Here is a 19,685-nt window from a genome sequence, read left to right on the forward strand (position 1 = left end):
TCCTCTCAAAGACGTTGCTTCAGTCTGAAGCAATGAAAGTGTCTAAACACAAGCTCCCAAACATCCTGTCTTCTGTGTTCATCAGATCCCTGGAGAACCTCTAACTCAGCTGACAAATGAGCTCCACTATCCCTAGGTAGGAAAAAAAAACTTTTATAGACACTAAGTATAATAAAGATACAAAAGGAAAAAATATATTGGAAAGTAAACAAATAAATGTGCCTTCCTCTGAATTGACAAATCTGAGCTACATTTAGCACTAACGGGAGCAAAAACAGAAAAATGGAACACTCCAAGACTGCAGGTCCCATAGGTAGGAGACTGGAAACCTTCATAATTCATAATAACCGTCGAACTGCAGTTCTGCTAGAAGGATGACCAAATAATAGCTATCAGCAAAAAAACAGGTTGTACATGAGGAATATAGTTATCTAAGCTTGTACTCAAAATTTGTTTTTATTCTTTATCTGACTGCAATGTGGATCACTTAACTTGAAAGGCACATGTGTATTATGAGTTCCTTTGGTACACATAAAGTGAAGCAAAAGCAATTGAGGGATGTTGTCTAACATAGCCAATCAGGTAATATCCTACCTTGCAACAGGGCAAATACAATGAGTACCAGACTGGTTGCAATGGCTTTACAATTTTTGCATTGAATTTTATCAGTGAACCTCACTTTGCTGAGATGAATTTTCAGTGATATCACCAGACATAAAACGCGTTACCATGCAGCATATGTAATGAATGTGGAATACGTAAAAGCAATAAGATTCAAAGACTGTAGTCACCTGAAAAAGCTCGGAGTCGTCAGTGCTGTACTGATTGGACTCGTTTTCTGACTGATCGTTACACCATTGCAACTCATTAAAGCAGCTGTTAGTGTCAAAATCACTAGCGTCCAACTGGGAGAGATCGATTTCGGGAAAGTCCAGTGACAGAGGCTCCTCACCAGGCTCCTGAAAGAGAAGTAAAGTGCACAAGATAAGTCACAGAATTGTGTTTCCTACATGATATCAGGAAAACCCTGCTTTTGGCAGGGCAAAAAAATCTGCCTGCTAGGCCTCAAACATTTTATGATGGACAAGCCTGTACAATCACACACACACAAAAAAAAAAAAACACAACACTTTAGATACATATAATCTATTTTTGCTCAGTTTTGTAAAAATTTTACAAAGAATGTAGTCACGATAACATAATAGCTTGCACACTGGCAAATGCTTGTTTGAACCTTAATAGAAGGTCTCCATGAATACTGAAGTTATGTTTTACCCCACTCCCCTCTATATAAATTTGGGGTTCCCTTTTTGCGCAGCTCACATCTTTTTCTCCGGACAGACCATTTGACTTGAAAAACCATCTACTGGTGAAACCCAATGTAGAGATTTGATTGTAAAATATATATAAAAGATTTTGGATTTGAATGGTTCAGTCCTTCAAAATATTGTAATCTAATTTTATATACAGGCAGACCCAGGGTTACAAACACGATTGTAGGTTCGTTCTTAAGTTGAATTTTTATGTGATTTGGAACGAGTAATCACTGATCACTTCTTTGACCATATAGAGTCCAACGCTTTGCGATATTTGAAATAAAGTGTTGTGCCTGGATGCAGAGCTTATCTTTTCCCCAGGTTAATGTACAACACTTTACACCCTGCAATATGATCCAAGAGTTTTTATTCATTTTCTCATCTCTAGCTAAAAATGCCCATTATAAATCAATTTATGCCAAGATAAGAAAACAAATTTGATTTCAGCAGGGCTACAGAAAAAAAGGCTACATTTCATGATCAATTTAAATTAAGTTTGTCCCTGCACATTAGACCACTTGGAAGATATACTATTAAATCGATTAAATTCAATATTCAGATGAACAAATCCAAACACACTGTTAAACAGCTCTGTCATTACCTTGATTAAAGATTTCTTTGGATAGGGAATAAGTACAGGGCTTGTTCAGTCGATAGGAAAGCATAAAGCTTTACATATATATTAATACGTGGCCTTTCAGAACCGCAGTTCAAATAAATGGAATTAAAAATTCCCATCATATGGCAAATTAAACATGAAAAATCATAGGTATGTAGTATGTAGTATACCAACTGTACATTTTTAGCTAAGCTTTATTTGCTTTTGTCTTAGAAATAGAGCTACTGTAAGCTCTATTCCTATCAAAAATGGCACCATCACAAATGATTTTATCACTTTTCAAAATCTACATGTTCAAAGCATGCGCCCGCTTTGTAATGAGCGAGAAGCCGCTCTGCAGCAAACAAAAACCATTGACACAGGACCATTGACTTAAATGGCAGCGCACGTTTGGTTGCTTTTCACATTGTCAAATATCTAAGGAGCAGGAATGAGCTTGAGCGTGTTCAGATGCACTTCTGAACCCACGTGGCTGAGCCCGCCGGGAAGCTGTCACCTCTAATTGGACAATCTTTACAGCCGAGGCATTCCCTGCCCTGCAGCTGAACATATACAAGGGGCATGTAAGGGCGCTTTCCCACTGATGCAGTCTCGTTTTCCCACACCGTTGGTGCAGCAATGTGTGCCCCCAGCTTGCATGCAGGACTTTAGGTGCGCTTTCAGAAAACACACCAAAACCAAAAGGACCTAATAAAAGTGCATCTAAAAAAAATGCATCAATGTGAAAGCACCCTGATGCCGCGTACACACGATCGGAATTTTCGACAAGAAAACCGTGGATTTTTTTCCAACAGAATGTTGGCTCAAACTTGTGTTGCATACACAAGGTCATAAAAAAGTTGCCGGAATTTTTGACCGTCAAGAACATAAAACACTACGTCGAGCCGAGAAAAATGACGTTCAATGATTCCGAGCATGCGTCAAATTGATTCCGAGCATGTGTAGGATTTTTGAGCTTTGGAATTGCATACAGAAGATCGGAATTTCGAACAAGAACTTTTCCCGTCTGAAAATTTGAGAACCAGCTCTCAAGGGTTCAGCCATGTGGGTTTGGAAGTATATCCAAACTAGTCCAAATTCACGTCTACTAAGGAGATATCGGTAGGCCATAAAACTGAAAGATGCATTCATACAAGAGCAGCATGCACTTGTGATTGTGTTTTCTTTTAAACACCTCCATAACCTCCCTATAAAAGTCTAGTTTGGCCTTTATCATAGCATATAAAGTGCAGCTTTACCACAATATGCCTAAAAGTCAATACACAGTGGAGCTAGAATAGAAACAATATTCCTACTGATGGCCAAGCAAATTCTAGTTGTTGTAGGCAACATGTATACTTTTCCTTGCAAGCTCTTTTCGTACACGAGAACACCTTATGCCATGACTGCAAGCCTTAAGCATAATGACAAAGCAAAGCAGCATACCTCTCCCTTACATGGGCTAATCTTCTATTAACCTTTAGTGGATTTGTTGACAAAAATCGCATTACATATATAGTTGAATAAAAAGACACCCAAATACAAAATGTTTCCACCAGCTAGATTTACCCCATGTATGTAACAAGCATTTTCTGACATAATCATGCAATTTACAAGCTGGCTTATCAATAACAACCATAGTTGTTCCTCAGCCCTTGATGCTTCCAACGAAGGACCGCTTTATTGTATGTAGTCTTGTAATTGGAGCAGTAGGGCAGCTTAGTGGTAAGCACTATTGCCTTGCACCATTGAGGTTCTTCTTAAGGAGTTCCACTTAGGACACTACCTGCATGGTGTTTGCATGTTCTCTCTATGCTTGTGTAGGTTTCCTCTGGATACTACAGTCTTCTCCCACACCCCAGACATGCTGGTGGGTAGATTGGCCCTAGTATGTGTACGGTGTTGAGCTAGGGACTTTAGAATGTAAACTCCTTGTGGGCAGGGACTGATGTGACTGTACAGTATGTAAAGTGATGAGTACATTTTTGGCACTATATAAATGTCTAATGAATACTATCGTCTTTTCTTTATCGAATATGATAGCATAGCTGAATCTTTGGGGATCAAATGATTTCCTTTGAAACAGACAACATACTTTACGAACGCAAGCAGTGAAGATCACCTTGGATTTCTGTGTAACCATGTCACTGCTAAAAGTCTGATGGGACTGGCAAGAAAGGCGTTAAAGCAGGTTCCACTATTCAAACAGCACAAAGAGGAGGTGCATGACTCTGTCTTGTGTATCACATCCCTCTTCCCTCCCTCCTTGTAATGTGCGTAGGACTTAGCTTGATGCTCTGGGAACAGAAGCTAAATATATCTCTCTAATTACAGAAAGCAGCTGGTACCTACAGTGGCTCTTTCCTCTACACTCTCACTGTCTGTTTGCATTACATAAAGCGAGAGGTAACTGATATAGGTTTGCAGGAGTTTGTTAGCCAGTAAAGCGAAACAGAAAAAAAAAATCGGTTTATGCTTTACATTACAACTCCACTGGTGGGAAAATGTCAAATACATGAAAAAAAAGCTTAAATCAGTTTCACACATGTACATTCCAAGTATCATTCTGCTGGTTGGTAATTTAAAAGTGCATATTTAGGTAAATGAGGACTAGTAGCTACTAAAATAATCCACAATGGACTAAATACTTTACCAAAAGACCCGATAGATGTGTATTAAAAGCTAAGGAGTACCAAATTTTCTGAAACCTAAAGAAGTACATAAATCGTTAATATAGTCCCATGATCGGTTATTAAAGTCCATGTGCTATCTAGCAGGACACACATTTCATTTTGTGTGTTTTCTTTTTGAGGTCCAGGTCAATGGGAAGCGGTCATTTGGAGCTTCAATTCAGGAAAGCATGGCAATTCTTAGATAGAGCAGTTCTACGGGGCTCTTGAAAAACACCACCAAAGAGGGAAAATTTAACCCACGTAATGTGGAACTTTACGGTTCCTCCAGAGGTTGCTTGGGATTCCTTGAGCAATAAGCACTTTCTGCCATCAGATGACTAACCCCCGGCACCAATGATCTATTTAGCTATCTGAATCTTCCCAATGACCACAAATGTGAGGAACATTGGGCCAGATCCACAGCCAGCCGCCGTAACTTAAAATATTCCCATTTAAGTTACACTGCCGGAAAATTTCTACCTAAGTGCCCGATCCACAAAGCACTTACCTAGAAATTTTCGGCTGTGTAACTTAAATCCGGCCGGCGCAAGGCGTTCCTATTCAAATGGGGCGAGTCACATTTAAATTAGGCGCGCTCCCGCGCCGGCCGTACTGCGCATGCTCACGACGTCATTTTCCCGACGTGCTTTGCGCGGTTTTACGTTTCGCCGAGTTTTGTGAATCGCGCCGGGTAAAAAAAGTTGCGTCGGGAAAAAAAAAAGATACGGCGGGAAAAAAAAAATGACAGCGTCGCGGGAAAGAAGGGTCTACTTTTACATGGTGTACACCTTGTAAAAGCAGCCCTAATTTTGCGTTTGCAAACTAATACTTACGGAGAAAAAACGAAGCTGAAAAGCTTTGTGGATCTCCGTAAGTGCTAATTTGCATACCCGACGCGGCATTTCGAAATGCCCCCAGCGGCGGATGCGGTACTGCATCCTAAGATCCGGCAGTGTAAGTCCCTTACACATGTCGGATCTTCTGCCTAACTATGAGAAACTGATCAGTTCCATAGTTAGATACAGGGATACGACGGCGTATCAGTAGATACGCCGGCGTATCCCTTTTGTGGATCTGGCCCATTATTCCCACTAACCATCACACCAATGTACTGTGAGCTGCAAATATAATAATTTTTAACAGAGGTTTCCTAAAGCCAAAGTTATTTCAAGGGTTCCTCCATGTTGAAAAGGTTGAGAAAGGCTGCGCTACTCAATTGTGTTTTCAAAAAATCATGCTCATTCTTCTACTTAAAGTGTAAGTAAACCCCCCTATCGATTTCAGCCAAGGAAGCTGCCATCTTTGCCTCTGTTTAATCTACAACTGCCATGATGCTGCACATGTGATCAGTTTAGACACCAGCCATTGGATGGTTTGACAGTTTGGTTGAGAGTACAACCAATGGGAGCGTTACATTTCCGGCACGTGCCAGAAATGAAATGGTTTTATGGATGGGTTTACTTCCGCTTTAAAGGCTTGGTTGCGTTTATTTACTAAAGGAGGACATTTTTCACTTGGCTAATAATCCTGGCTCACTTTGATCATTCAATGAAGAGCAAAGGTATACAAGAAAACAGCAATGTCATTTGCACTACTTACTGATTAATGTGAACACAGCTTCACTGAGCCAAGTAAAAAATATACTACCTTAGTAAATCAACCCCACTGACCAAGTGATTTATGCATTGTGTGATCACTAGATAATGACCATCTCTTGTGGACCAGAATTCAGACCTCACAGATCAAACTCCTCTTCCCTCTTCATCGCATTAATTGTTCTATAAACATGAAAATCTCTAATTTAACCAAAAGTCAGGAATCAGCCGAGTGCTGCCAGTGATTGCAGCGTAGTAAGCCATTCAAAAGTACATCTTTCATATTTGCCACGTTTTACGAGACAAAGGCATTGTGATAGGATAGAACTTTTTACTGCTTAATGCAGATGATAAAATCCAAGGCTTTCAATGGAAATTACTTTCATGGTCTAGGTCTTCGCATAATTTTTTTCTTGCACTTTCTAAATACAAGTTGGAATTTCATTAGCTGTTTCTGCAAGATTCGATTTTTTTTTCCCTTGTGTTCCCGTGTCAGAAGAACGTCACTCTATAGAGGTCTACTACAGCAGCCTTTTTGTACATAATGATTTTACTATAAAGTATAGTGCAAATACTGCTGTTGACATGTTTTTTTTTTTCCTGTAATGAGGTCTTCTTTCTCTGCAGATGCTAATATATTGAAAACTGATGATGCCAGCAGGAGAATACAAGTACAGTTATGTCCTTCTATTATAAGCAATTTGGGGTTTTCTCAATGTCACATGAAGTCCAAGCATGTTTGATGGCTATGACAGCAGCAGTAAATGCTAGGTCTGTAGTTTGTCAGTTGGAACTGAGTGATGCCAAAGGTAAGGCATAACGTTCAGGATGTTTAAAGATAATGTATAAATGCATTTATTTGTATAAGTACTGTATGTTTTGATTCATTGCAATATTTACCTTAAGGAAAGTATGGGTTTTCTTTTTCATTTTTTTGTTTTTCGATTCATACTTACCTAGGTGGATGGAGCATCAGACCAATGCTGCATCTGTTCCCCCGGCATCTCTGCACTGAGAACCGAGCCAATGAACACCGCCGATGGCTCGGTTCTCACTCCACCCCGAGCAGAGATGTTGCCTGTCAATCAGCATCTCTCCTGCTCTGATCCTCCACGCTCATTGGAGAGATGAGCTGTGGAGGGACGGGGAGCAGCCATCTCAAGACAGCTGGTGGATTCAGACTTGAGTAGTCGAAATGACGCGTTGCCTCGACTGATGGCAGTGACGTCAGCGGAGAGCAGAGTTCAGACCGATCTCCACTGAAAACGGGTCACAGGAGTGCAAAACAAATTGCACTCCTGTGACCCATAGGAGAAGCCCAGCCTAAAAAGCTCAGGCTAGACTTCTCTTTTAAGTTCCCATTCACACGAGTGCCATTTCAGATGCGACATGACAATGGCGATTCTGGGGACTGTTCACATCAATGCAACTCAGCATGGCATGATTTTGGAAAAGGTTCCTGTATTACTTTGGAGCAATTCCAGTGTGATTTTGACCCCACATAATACGCTGACCACATCCAAGTTCCATCCAAGTTGCAGTACATAATTGCACTGCAAATTCGATCAAAATCAGAGTGCAACAGTGTGAACCTAGCCTGATCCACAGTCATGTTGAAACAGGAAGGGGTCATCTCCAAACTGTTCCCACAAAGTTGGGAGCATTAAATTGTCCAAAATGTCTTGGTATGCAGACACCTTAACAGTTCCTTTTACAGGCACTAAGAGGCCCAGCTCAACCTCTGAAGAACAACCCCACACCACAATCCCCCTCCACCAAAAGATTTGGACCAGTACACAAAGCAAGGTCCAAAAAAACACGGATGAGCGAGTTTGGGGTGGAGGAACTTAACTGGCCTGTACAGAGTCCTGACTTCAACCTGATAGAATACCTTTGGGATGATTTAGAGCAAACCAGGCCTTCTCATCCAATGTCAGTGCCTGACCTTACAAATGCGCTTCTGGAAGAATGGTCAAACATTCCCATAGACACACTTCTAAACCTTGTGGACAGTCCTCCTTTTTAAACAATAACACACATTGATAAGTTTTGTCATAATCAAGCTGACCTCTACGTGTTCATATAAAAATGAATTAAACAGACTATGCATTTTCTGTAAGGTATGTGTGGGGGGATAGAAAAAAAAAATTGTTCTTTTACACACATCACAGGCTCTTAGCAGGGGTACATATTCACTGGAAACCATTGCAACTGTTTGCTCTGATTGCTATTCACAATACTCTCCCACTCGGTTCAATTATAACCCAAAAATAGAGCTCTAAAAATATACATATATAAGAAATTCTAGTCGCGATGAAACTGTGACTAACAGTTCACATGCACACATTCAAAATGCAAATTAAAAGCAAGCAAATCTGATTACTTCTTAAGATAAGAAAAAAAAAAAGAGGGCTTAGTGGAAAAAGTAGGAGGGTGGGAAATGTTTCCTAAAATATAATGCCATCTTTTGGGTTCAAACTATTTGGTAAGCCTTCATCTTATCGGCGGTGTTTCCCCTCACTTCAAATATTTGTCTGTGATCACCTTTAGGATGCCAGATTGATGTTTTGAACTTTTAGCTCACTTTAAGCTCACGTTTCTTCAAACTGCCCTTTGGTCTTGATATACACTGGACATTCAAGTGTTTATTTATATGGAATATAAAAAGAAAAAAATCTGTATATATTTGCACTTTATAAGGATATTATTGGTTGTGAGTGTCACCGGCGCAAAAGAAAATAGAATAAAATATAAACCGTGATCTGCTGCAGTACTGTGTACCCTAGGTAGGGGTTAATTGTGCATAAGAAAGAAAAAAAGAAAAATGTTACTGCGCTGATCTAATTATCCAGAGGGTTTAATCTCTGGAGGTGTGGACTGATATAATACACCATCAACCATATGTGAAATATATATATCAGGGCCACAATGTACCCAATATTGGGTGTAGATAACCTAAATACAAACAATCTATAAAAATATATAAATTCAATTTAAATTGTGCAAGTGTGACACAGTAATTTTAAACTTGAATCACAGATATGAATTAGTGTGTCGGCATACACATCAATCAATATGCCACAGTGCACAGTGCACATTTTCTTTTGGAAAATTAGCATACTGTCAATGTTGGATGTGAGCACAATGTAATGTTAGAAAAATGTTTTTAGGGTAAACATTCGCTTTAAGAAGCGGTGGAAGGAAGCAGGGAATTCTAAACCTTGAATCAGTGGTACAGCACAACATTTTGGGAAATCCAATTATGAAGATCTTTATCTCAAGTCTATGTTTTTTAAATGCTACAACTAAAGCAAAAACTTTTTTTTTTGGCTGCTATAGAACTTAATATACTGCCATGCTGGGGGCACCTGCAGAGGAAAACATACTAATATATTAATGGTGGATGGAGAGCTTGCCCCTTCAGCTGTAGTGCTAGAGCTAATCACTTGCTTTGATATCTCCAGTAAGTGGCCTGGTTGATTTGACCAAATTAAATTACATTCTTTTTAATGTAATGTAGAAGCTGAAACTGTAGGGCAATCAATTGATTAGCTGAACCATTTGCTGCTTCTGTTTGAATGTACAAGTGGTTTGCTTTGCATGAAGTTGTTTCCACTAATGTAAATACAGAATCTCCAGCAGAGAGTGTTATACAGGTATATGTAGCTATATATGTAATATGGCAAGTAACATTAAATAATAAAAATAGCCTATAGCGGATTCTCTCTCAAGGTACGTGAAACATTTAACAGCATTGACCGTTTAACTGCTCAACATTGTTTTTTCACACAGTTTGTCCACAGGCCATTTGTTAGCCGCACTTTGCCCCATTTCCTCAGATGACAGCTGAGGCCTATCACTACAATTCAGAGTAGAGCTTGGCTAGCACAAGTAAGGGAAAAGCGAATATTGTGAAGCAATTTGCTGTTATTACAAGGCTAGACACCATTTGGTAACCTTAATTCCCTTTTCTAACTTGGGCAATGGAGACAGCTGATACATAGACATCTACAGAATGGTGCCTGGACCAAGAATTATTCAAAGTAACAATGTACATGAACATACATTTACACACCAACGAACATCGAACACTGCCCTGAACAGGAACATCTTTGGGCAGGTGCAAAAAAAGTAAATAGAACTTCCTTTAAAGCGGTAGTAAAGCCTGCTTTGTTATTGTCGCCTAAAGGTAAGCCTGTACTTCAACCTGCATGTGAGACATTCAACCCGCATGCGGCCGCTGATGTCACCGGCGCATGCCGGACCTTCAGAGCTTCTTGCCAGAACAGGGCCCCAATGCACATGTGTGGGAGTGACATCATCGCAGTTCCGGTCACTCATCGCCAGAGCCACAAACCCAGAAGAAAGGCCAGGGAAGAAGTCAGGCCTCTCAGCCATGACAGAGCAGCACTGGAAGGGCTTCGTTGTAAGGTAAGTAGTTCATAATGTACCAAAAAACAGTGCTGCGCTACTACGTGACTCAAAAAATATAAGTGACTCAAAGCATATATAACATAATGTGTGAATTATGATAATAAAGTCCACTGACTGAAAAATGCAATATATATCAAAAGTTCATGCAAATAATGATGACCGATTGAAGAAAATCCAGCCGTAATTCACCACGAGTGCAGACAATGATAAGTTCCCTCAACCACTGGTATCACGAGCTGCTCACCTCATACACAAGTTAAATTAGCAGTTATCCCCTCTGGGGAAAATTAAGACACCTAGCACACTATGGATACAGAGACCTCCTGTGGTCAAAGACTCCTTATTGGGTTAAAAAAACTCAGACTGTCTTGCCCGTTGGGTAATATATGCAAGAAAAAGGCATATAGTGCTCTCTGTTTTCATCTAATTTAATAGAATAAAAAGTAGTAGAAACACTCACAAATGAAGCACAATCAGCTTATGCAAACTGCAAAGCAATAAAACATCCAAATCTTGAAATGGCCGGGGGGGGGGGGGGGGGGGGGGGACATCAGTATGAAAGTATGCAAGTCGCCAGGGTGTTGATGTCTTCAGTCAGGCGATGCATACTAGCACATTATGCCTTGGTCTTACAGGTACATATTTATTTATTTTTATTCTGCAGCTGTTTAGTACCGCTTTAAGGCTAGCAGTCAATGATCAAAACAAAACTATCAGCTGTAATTCTTTTCATTTCACAGACCCATGGGATTTGGGTAACAACCCCATTATCCAGTTTGTGTGATTTTGACATATACTTTACATATGTGAAATACCTATCAAAAATATCTATATACTCTGAGCTATACAATTAAAATCCATAATCTCAAAGTAGACCAGTACTGGTATCTAGTTACAAGGTAAATCTGAAGATATGTGTTGCATCTTAACTGTACAATCTAATATACTGTAGATCTATCCATAATTGTGCAGGGCAAGGGCCCACCTAACTAGAATTGATTTGCTTAGGGAGGCCAGCACATTAAAGAATTTTGTAAATCTAATGGAGATTGCACAGACTATTAAATGTATGAATAATTGAAAGAGTAATTTAAAGTGGAACTAAAGTGTAAAAACAACAAACTGAGCAGACAGGCTATTTATCACAGAAGAGATATGCTATGCCATTTCTGCACCAAAATAAACTTACCTGCCTGTTTGCAGTCTTCTTAACAGTGTTTAGCGTGCTACACACAGCTAAAGATATGTTCCTTGAGATACCGCCAATGACCTGACCTCAGAAGAAGCCTGGGTGAAGATGTCAGCATTAGCGAGGGTCCTCGTAGATGTCAGATCATTGAACCCGGGGTGAGTATATGTGGCATTATTTCCGCTTTAAAGGGACTATCATAAGAAAGTTATGGGGCGGCCATTGTAGTCCTCCTTCTGAAGTAGTGTCTGACTTTGGCCTCGTACACACGACCGAGGAACTCGACGGGCGAAACACATCGTTTTGCTCGTCGAGTTCCTTGTTAGGCTGTCGAGGATCTCGGCGAGCCAAATTTCTCCATTCCCGTCGAGGAAAAAGAAGACATGCCCTCTTTTTGGCTCGACGAGATCCTCGACAGTTTCCTTGTCGAAAAGTGTACACACGACCGGTTTCCTCGGCAAAAAAAACCAGCAGGTTTCTTGCTGGTTTTTGCTGAGAAACTCGGTCGTGTGTACGAGGCTTCAGTCGCAGAACATGCTTATCTCTATACTTGTTCCAGGTCAGTGACTCAGACAGCACTGAAGTCAAAGCATCAGAACCAAACCAAGGGGACTACTATTCACATTGGAGAGGTCAGCAATAGCCACATCCGTTAATCATGGCAGTGTCCATTTGGAAGCAGTAATAAAGACTATTTCCACTTTGGAGGATGGTGCACAGGGGCACCTTTGGACAGCAGCATTGTCAGTTCGGGGAGAGCAGAGTGTTGGATGTAATTGAAGCCAAACTCCAGCTTACAATGCAGTTACCCAGTTTTTTTTGGGAGGGGGATTAACGTTTTACATGAATAAATAAAAGTTGATCTTTGTAAGCACCCCAGGTAAATGGTTTGTTTTAACACTAACTGCTACATTTGCATGACATTTTGTTTGGATGAAAAACAGACTTACTGGCTAGATTACTAGATGAAAATTAGGTTTTGGGTTTAATATCGTTTTAAGCCCAGCATTTAAAAAAGCCAAAGAGCCTAACGACCACAGGGTGCAGTTATAACTACCCTAAAAACCCAATGATTTGTCTGGAAAAGGAGGACCATGCACTCTCCCACAAGTAAGAGCGGTCAATCACCACATCCGAGCACTGTCAGATGGTCAAGGTAATACTGACTTTCAGAAAGTTATAGCTTGCAAAGAATAGCAGATGTTCCAGCAACTTTCATTAGTTGTTCAGAATACAGTCATCTCTTATGTTTTATAATATCTGAACAGACTGTGCTTAGAACATTTATCAAGGTCATGCAACGCTATATATTTATGTTACAAAATAAATTCTTATGCAAATGCCACTCCTTATTTCAACACCTAATCAATGGGCTGGTTCTACACAATAAATCAAAAACCGAAGCCTCAACACCACAATACAGCACAGAATATTTGAACTGCAATGCTAAAATCTGCCAATTATTTTTCAAATTGGTTTGATTTACTAAAGGCAAAAAGACAGTTGCTCTAGAGCTTAGTAAATGAGGTAAAGCTTCACTTTGCAAAGAATACCCAACCACAAGCAAGACAAATAAAAATGTAAACCAGAATTTTTGCTTGCAAATGATTGGATGATGGAAGTCAGAAGAGCTTCTGTTCATCTACTAAGCCCTGAAACAACTGCACTCTGCAACATGCACAGTCTTTTTGACTGTATTAAATCAACCCCTGAATGTGCACTTGTACGTCCCAGTAAAAAAACCTTTGTGACACTTCTGCACTTTCGGGTCATAGTTAAAGTCTCTGCAGTCACACAGATCTTTCATCAGGAGCAATCATGCTGCTCACCTATGACATACTTAGGACTCTACACTACCAGCAATTCAGAACTATTCCTTTAGCCAAAAGTTAATTTTAAACACGGAAAGAACGTAGTATACTAATATGTGAACTGTAACCTTGCAATGTAGGAGTTCACCGACTGAATCTTTTAAGTTAAACTGACTTTTGTTTTTTAGGCTAAAAGTTAAATAAGAGGTGAAATGAGGGAGAATAGCAATACAAGATGTGTTCTTTTAAATGTAATAAGGCATTTGGTGTGCCTTTCGCATACTACCTTAAATGTGAATCTGCCATCTGTGCAGCTGTAAAGCATGGCATTGGTAACATTTGGCAGAAACTTTCATGGGTACAGCAGCTAATGCCCATTGGTGATCCTGTTGGTCAAAACTTGGCAGTGACAGTATTGCTAAACAAACAGTAAAATCCCTAATTTGTACCTATGGTGTTGGTCCCTCATAGGCCATACCAGTGAACTGCCACTACTCCCTTGCAGGCAAGCAAGATTCCGCTGAATTTTGGTCACTAAGAAAACAGTAGTGCAAGGGGTAGGCAATTAGTCCTTTTAGCGATTCTATTGTTGGAGACATGGGTACGTAAGCAATACATTTCAGTGCCCAACAGCATTCAGATCACTATGATTATATAGTCTCATCTACTGTGTCATATGTCTAGTGCAGCCTTTCTCAACTTTTTAAACACAGAGAAACCCTGGAAATGTAAGGAAAAAGGGGGAATACAGTTTAGGCCCCCTTGCCTCATGGGATTGCGGCAGCAGGGTTTTCTATTTTCCTCTCAGATCAGAAATGGAGGGAGAGGTTCCCAATGGATCCTGGACAGCTGGAGATAGCTGTAGCTAGGCAGTTCAAGGGGTTGCTAGCCTATTATTGGGCAACCTCCTCGAGCCTAAAAAGTGTGGAAAGCTTTCCCATTGGACCTTGGCTGCCCGAGATGGTCAGGTGACCACTGTATCTGGGCAGCTAAGGGGGTTTCTGTGAGAAATTTTGAAATAAAAAGGGGGATTCAGAGCCCTAAAGGCTCAATCACCTCAGTAGCTTTAGCTATGGTGTTCCCTCCCACCCTCCCTTTGTCGCAGGCTTTCAACTTTATTTTGTGGCTAGTGTCACCTGTAAAGGGGGACAGTTTTTGTTATAAGTTAAATGAAATGATATGTGTTATGTGGGGAGTTTCCCTTTATTTTGATGATACAGCTTAATCCGTAGTGGCTGAGTTGTTGTTTACGTGTTTATTAAAGTTTAACTTATTGATTATTTATTAAAGCCAATAATAAAGGCCGTGGCCAAACATTTTTCCAAATAAGGTAGTAGTGGTTTTATTATTTGTGTCAAGTCTGCTGTCTGCTATCCCATAACTTTGTTCTCAGGGAGCCCCTGCTAAATATGGTTATATCTACAACTCATGATACATTAGTGTGATGGTCAGTGGGAAGAATGCTCCCTACACTTGTGGTCATTGGGAAGAATTACCCCCTTAGGCCCCGTACACAGGACCGAGTTTCTCGGCAGAATTCAGCCAGAAACTCGGTCGGAGCTGAATTCTGCCGAGAAACCCGGCGTGTGTACACTTTCGGCCGAGGAAGCCGACGAGTTCCTCTATTTCCTCATTGTTCAATGAGGAAAGTTGGCTCGCCGAGATCCTCGGCGGCTTCACACAGAACTCGACGAGCAAAACGATGAGTTTTGCCCGTCGAGTTCCTCGGACGTGTGTGCGGGGCCTTACAGATAGCTAAAAAGATCAATGGTGTCAGTGGGAACTTAGCTGAGTGGCAGAAATTGCTTAATCTCTCAAGGAACCCTTAGCAACCTCAGGAGGAACCCTGGGGTTTCATGGAACCTTCATTGAGAAAATCTGGTCTAGTGGCTATGGATGATGGCGGAACACTCAGCCTAATAAAAGATGACATCACTGGTCTCTTCTAACAAATGCTAGTTGCCTGTCTGCTGATCCAATGGCTTCAATACTTTGGAGTTGATTTACTAAAGGAAAATAGGCTGGGCAAGTGCAGCTACTCTAAAGCTTAGTAAATGAGATCAAGCTTCACTTTACAAAGAACACCCAACCACATTCAATGAAAAATAATTTTTGCTTGCACACGATTGAATGATGGAAGTCAGCAGAGGTCCCCCTCGTTTACTAAGCTCTGAAAGACTGTGCACTTTTGCAAGTGCAATTGTATTTTCCTTTGGTAAAGCAACCCCTTTGAGTCACTGGTTTAACACAAGAATGCAGGATTGGCGTTTTGACTTCTTTGACCTTATTTGTTCTATGCCTATCCTGGTTCATGACTCAAGTATATAAATCAGAGGCGGGGAGGAAATTAGTAATTTCACAAGGTTAGAAATGATATCCTATTCCTCTGAATTCAGGTTTCCTTTAAAGGGTAACTCCAGAAAACTTGCAAATGCAGGAGGTTAATTGATATTGCTATCTAGTAATTAGTGCAATTGAATTTAAGGAACAAATAAATCTACAAATACAAATAAATACAAATAATCTACACAATTGTACTTACTGTATAAGTATAATATACATAATCCAGAAGGCTGGGCAACCTCTTACCCCATGTTTGTACTGGGCAGTATATCTGTCTGAAAGTTACTGAGGACAGTGCCCAGCCAGGGAACACTTAGGGCTAATGCCCATGGACGTAGATGACCTGCATACATACACCCATGGGCATGCTTGTGTTTATGCAAGTACTCGTGTATAGCTGCATTTAGCAATTGATTACTATGGCTAGCTGTGCACAGGGTCTGTGGCATCCAGATGCCACAACAGCCATATTTTATGCTATGCGCCCCTTATCATAAGTCCTTAGTCTGTGCTTATGTAGGCTCAGATTTAGGGCGTTGGAAAACAAAGAAAATTGAAGCCTTAAAGCAGTTGTAAAGGCTAAAGTTTTTTTTACATTAATACATTCTCTGCATTAAAGTTGTTCTAAACCTCAGACATTAAATATGAACAAATCATATCCCTCTCTAGTGTGTACTTGTCACAATTAAGAGCACTAAATGTAACTTCTGTCTGCTACTTTGTTTCTCTGTTATCTGCATGAGTCACTTCTGACAAGTTTTCCTGACACCAAGAGAAGAATGGTGACAGGGGTGAGAGCAACAGCTAATTGACAGCCTTATATTTGTTCCTGTGAGCCGGGGGGTCTCCTCACTGAGCTCTGCAGAGTTTAACAGGTCTCCACCCCCTTTTTTTCTGAACACTCAGATACGCTTGATAAATTATGCACTTTCAAAGAAAGTAGAGAAGAGATGACTGTAGATAAACATGTACAACTTATGTAAGATAATTTAATTAATTCCTGTGTATCACCCGAGGCCAGTCACTTCACTGGGTAAAGGTTTACAACCACAGTAAAAAAAAAACAAAAAAAAAAAACACCCTAGGTGTATCTTCCCCTCCCTGCTTCCCTTGAGTCCAATTTTAGTCCAGAACTGTGCCTAAGAGCAGTGGCTTTGTTCTTGCTTTTCCTTCTTAATGGACTCAGTGAGAACAGCAGGAGCCATTGGCTCTTGCTGCTGTCAATCAAATCCAGTAATGAGAGAGTGGGTGAGGGGACCGAGCTGCACTGTGTGTGTGTGTGTGTGTGTGTGTGTGTGTGTGTGTGTGTCTGTCAATAGACACACACAGTGCAGGTCAGGATTAAGCCTGCACGAGTACTCCCCCTTCCTAGCAAGTTACTTGCTAGGGGGGTACTCAAAGGCAGGAGGAGCTAAAAATGCTGGTGGGGAACCCCAGAAAGAGGAGGAACAGGGCTGCTCTGTGCAAAACCATTGCACAGAGCAGATAAGTATAACATGTTTGTTGTTTAAAAAAGACAATCAGTAAGTATCAGGGAGTTTGTATTCTGACTTTAAACACTAGGGCTAACACTGCAGATGGGCTGAATCAGGAAATGCGTACTCATGCACAATTTCAATTTTGTTTATACACACGCCCTTCATTTCAAATGACACCCCAACGCACTGACCCAACAGATCTCCAACACACATATGTTGCAGCATACCCCAAAGCTCGGAGTTGCAGCATACCCCAATGTTCTGAGCCCCACAACAGTGCAAATCCAGCCAAAAGTAGAGCACTACATCTGAGACCTTTTTTGCTGCTTACTCGAACCTAAAAATTCTACACTACTATCAGTGCTAGGCATGTACCCATAAAAAAAAAAGGACCAGCAAGAAAAATTGCAACCCAGCCATACCTTCGCTAAAAGTGGTCTGTAGCTGTCTAAAGACAGCTAGATGTCTGCTGAATCACTCAAAAAATATTTTTCTATGGGGCTACAGGTTTCTAGAAAGGGTCTTGGACCTCAAGTTTACATACATCCTGACTCTAACTTAATTTGCATTATAAGCTGCCAGCACCAAAGTGACAAAACACAACAAACACAGCGGGACCTCTAAATATAGGTCAAAAGTGTTTGATCTAAATCAGCTTACCAGTCAATGTAATTACGACTAGGCCGCATATGCCTCGTAGTAATTCCCTACTACATTGCAGTCTGTAATTCTTTGAAAAACAGTGCGTCTTTAAAATATGGAAGTGGGGAAAGGAAGCGGAATCATCAATATCGGTATGATATATAACTGTGTAACGTCCTGTGTGCGGCTCTCTCTGAAAGCCTTGTTAATGCAGCCTACAAACCATCTGCTTGGTTTTGAGGCTTACAAAATGCCCACATTACCCAGTGAGAACTCTCATTAGAAAGATGAGGGATGGCAAGAACATTATTGTAATCTCTAATGTAACCATTTGCTGTAGTGCTGTATACACATATTCTTGGTGCAGATTGTTCATTAGCCCACCTAGAAGCACAGCCTGCCTCTCTTCGGGTTTGGCATGGCCACAGCGCATTTAAATAATCTAAAGCCCTTGATGGACTGAACGACAAAACTCTGTTCTCTGGAATACTAAGACAGAGCATGATGAAAAAATTGTGTGCAACGTATGGTTTTCACAACGAAATTTGTTGTCGGAAATTCCGATAAAGGTACACGGCATAAAGGTAGCCTGATTTTTTTGTATAATGTGAAAGATGATGTTACGCAGAGTAAATGGATACCAAACATGTGACGCTTTAAATTTGTGCACACTCGCGGAATGGAATGGCTCCAAACTCCGCTACTTAAAAATCTCCATAGGCAACTCTTTAAATTCTTTTACAGGTTACCTGTTTATAGTTAGGCCCCGTACACACGTCCGAGGAACTCGACGTGCCAAACACATCGAGTTCCTCGTCAAGTTCTGTGTTGAAGCCGCCGAGGATCTCGGCGGGCCAACTTTCCTCATTGAACAACGAGGAAATAGAGAACATGTTCTCTATTTGGCCCGACGAGTTCCTCGTCGGCTTCCTCGGTTAAAAGTGTACACACGACCGAGTTTCTCGGCAGAATCCAGCTCCGACCGAGTTTCTGGCTGAATTCTGCCGAGAAACTCGGTCGTGTGTACGGGGCCTTACAGAGGAGGTCTTGGGCTAGAATTATTGCTCTCACCCTAACATTCGCGGGGATACCTCACACGTGTGATTTGAACACTGTTTACATATGCGAGCGCGACGTACGTATGTGTTCACTTCTGCGTGCGATCACGCAGGGACGGGAGCGCTTTAAAAAAAAAAGTATATTGTGTTACTTCCTTTTTTTTTACATTTTCCCTTTAAAAAAAAAAATCATCAATTTGTAAACATCCCTTGTAATATTAATAGGGCATGACAGGTCCTCTTTACAGTGAGATCTGGGGTCTATAAGTCCCCAGATCTAGCCTCTAGGCTGGAAAATTTAAAATAAAACAAAAAAAATAAATAAACAATCTTGGCTTCCCAGCCAAGGCAACGGCAGTGTTTACATCTGCTGAGGCCGGACATGACGTCATAATGTTGCCAATTCTGAAGAAACACCTGTAAAAACCAATCAAGCTGATTTAATTGTTTTTACATGACAGGTAATCACCGGCAGAAAAAGAAGATATCTGAATGATGCCTGCAGCCACTTCTGATTCCCCTACTTCCACAGCCCCCAAACCATCTCCT

General features: G+C 40.8%; 1 protein-coding gene across 3 annotated transcripts in view; it reads right to left on the reverse strand.

Annotated features, from left to right (window-relative positions):
* PPARGC1B (PPARG coactivator 1 beta) overlaps positions 1–19,685 on the reverse strand; it is a 150,267-nt gene that overhangs the window by 39,112 nt on the left and 91,470 nt on the right. For all 3 annotated transcript variants that reach the window (XR_005747950.1, XM_040344512.1, XM_040344511.1), the window contains exon 2: positions 792–959. Coding sequence is in view for 2 of the 3 variants with exons in the window: in XM_040344512.1 (XP_040200446.1) it covers positions 792–959 (168 nt within the window). In the remaining variant the exon portion in view is untranslated. The remainder of the gene's footprint in view (positions 1–791; positions 960–19,685) is intronic.

Source organism: Rana temporaria, chromosome 3, assembly GCF_905171775.1.
Source record: "Rana temporaria chromosome 3, aRanTem1.1, whole genome shotgun sequence".
Taxonomy (NCBI): Eukaryota; Metazoa; Chordata; class Amphibia; order Anura; family Ranidae; genus Rana; species Rana temporaria.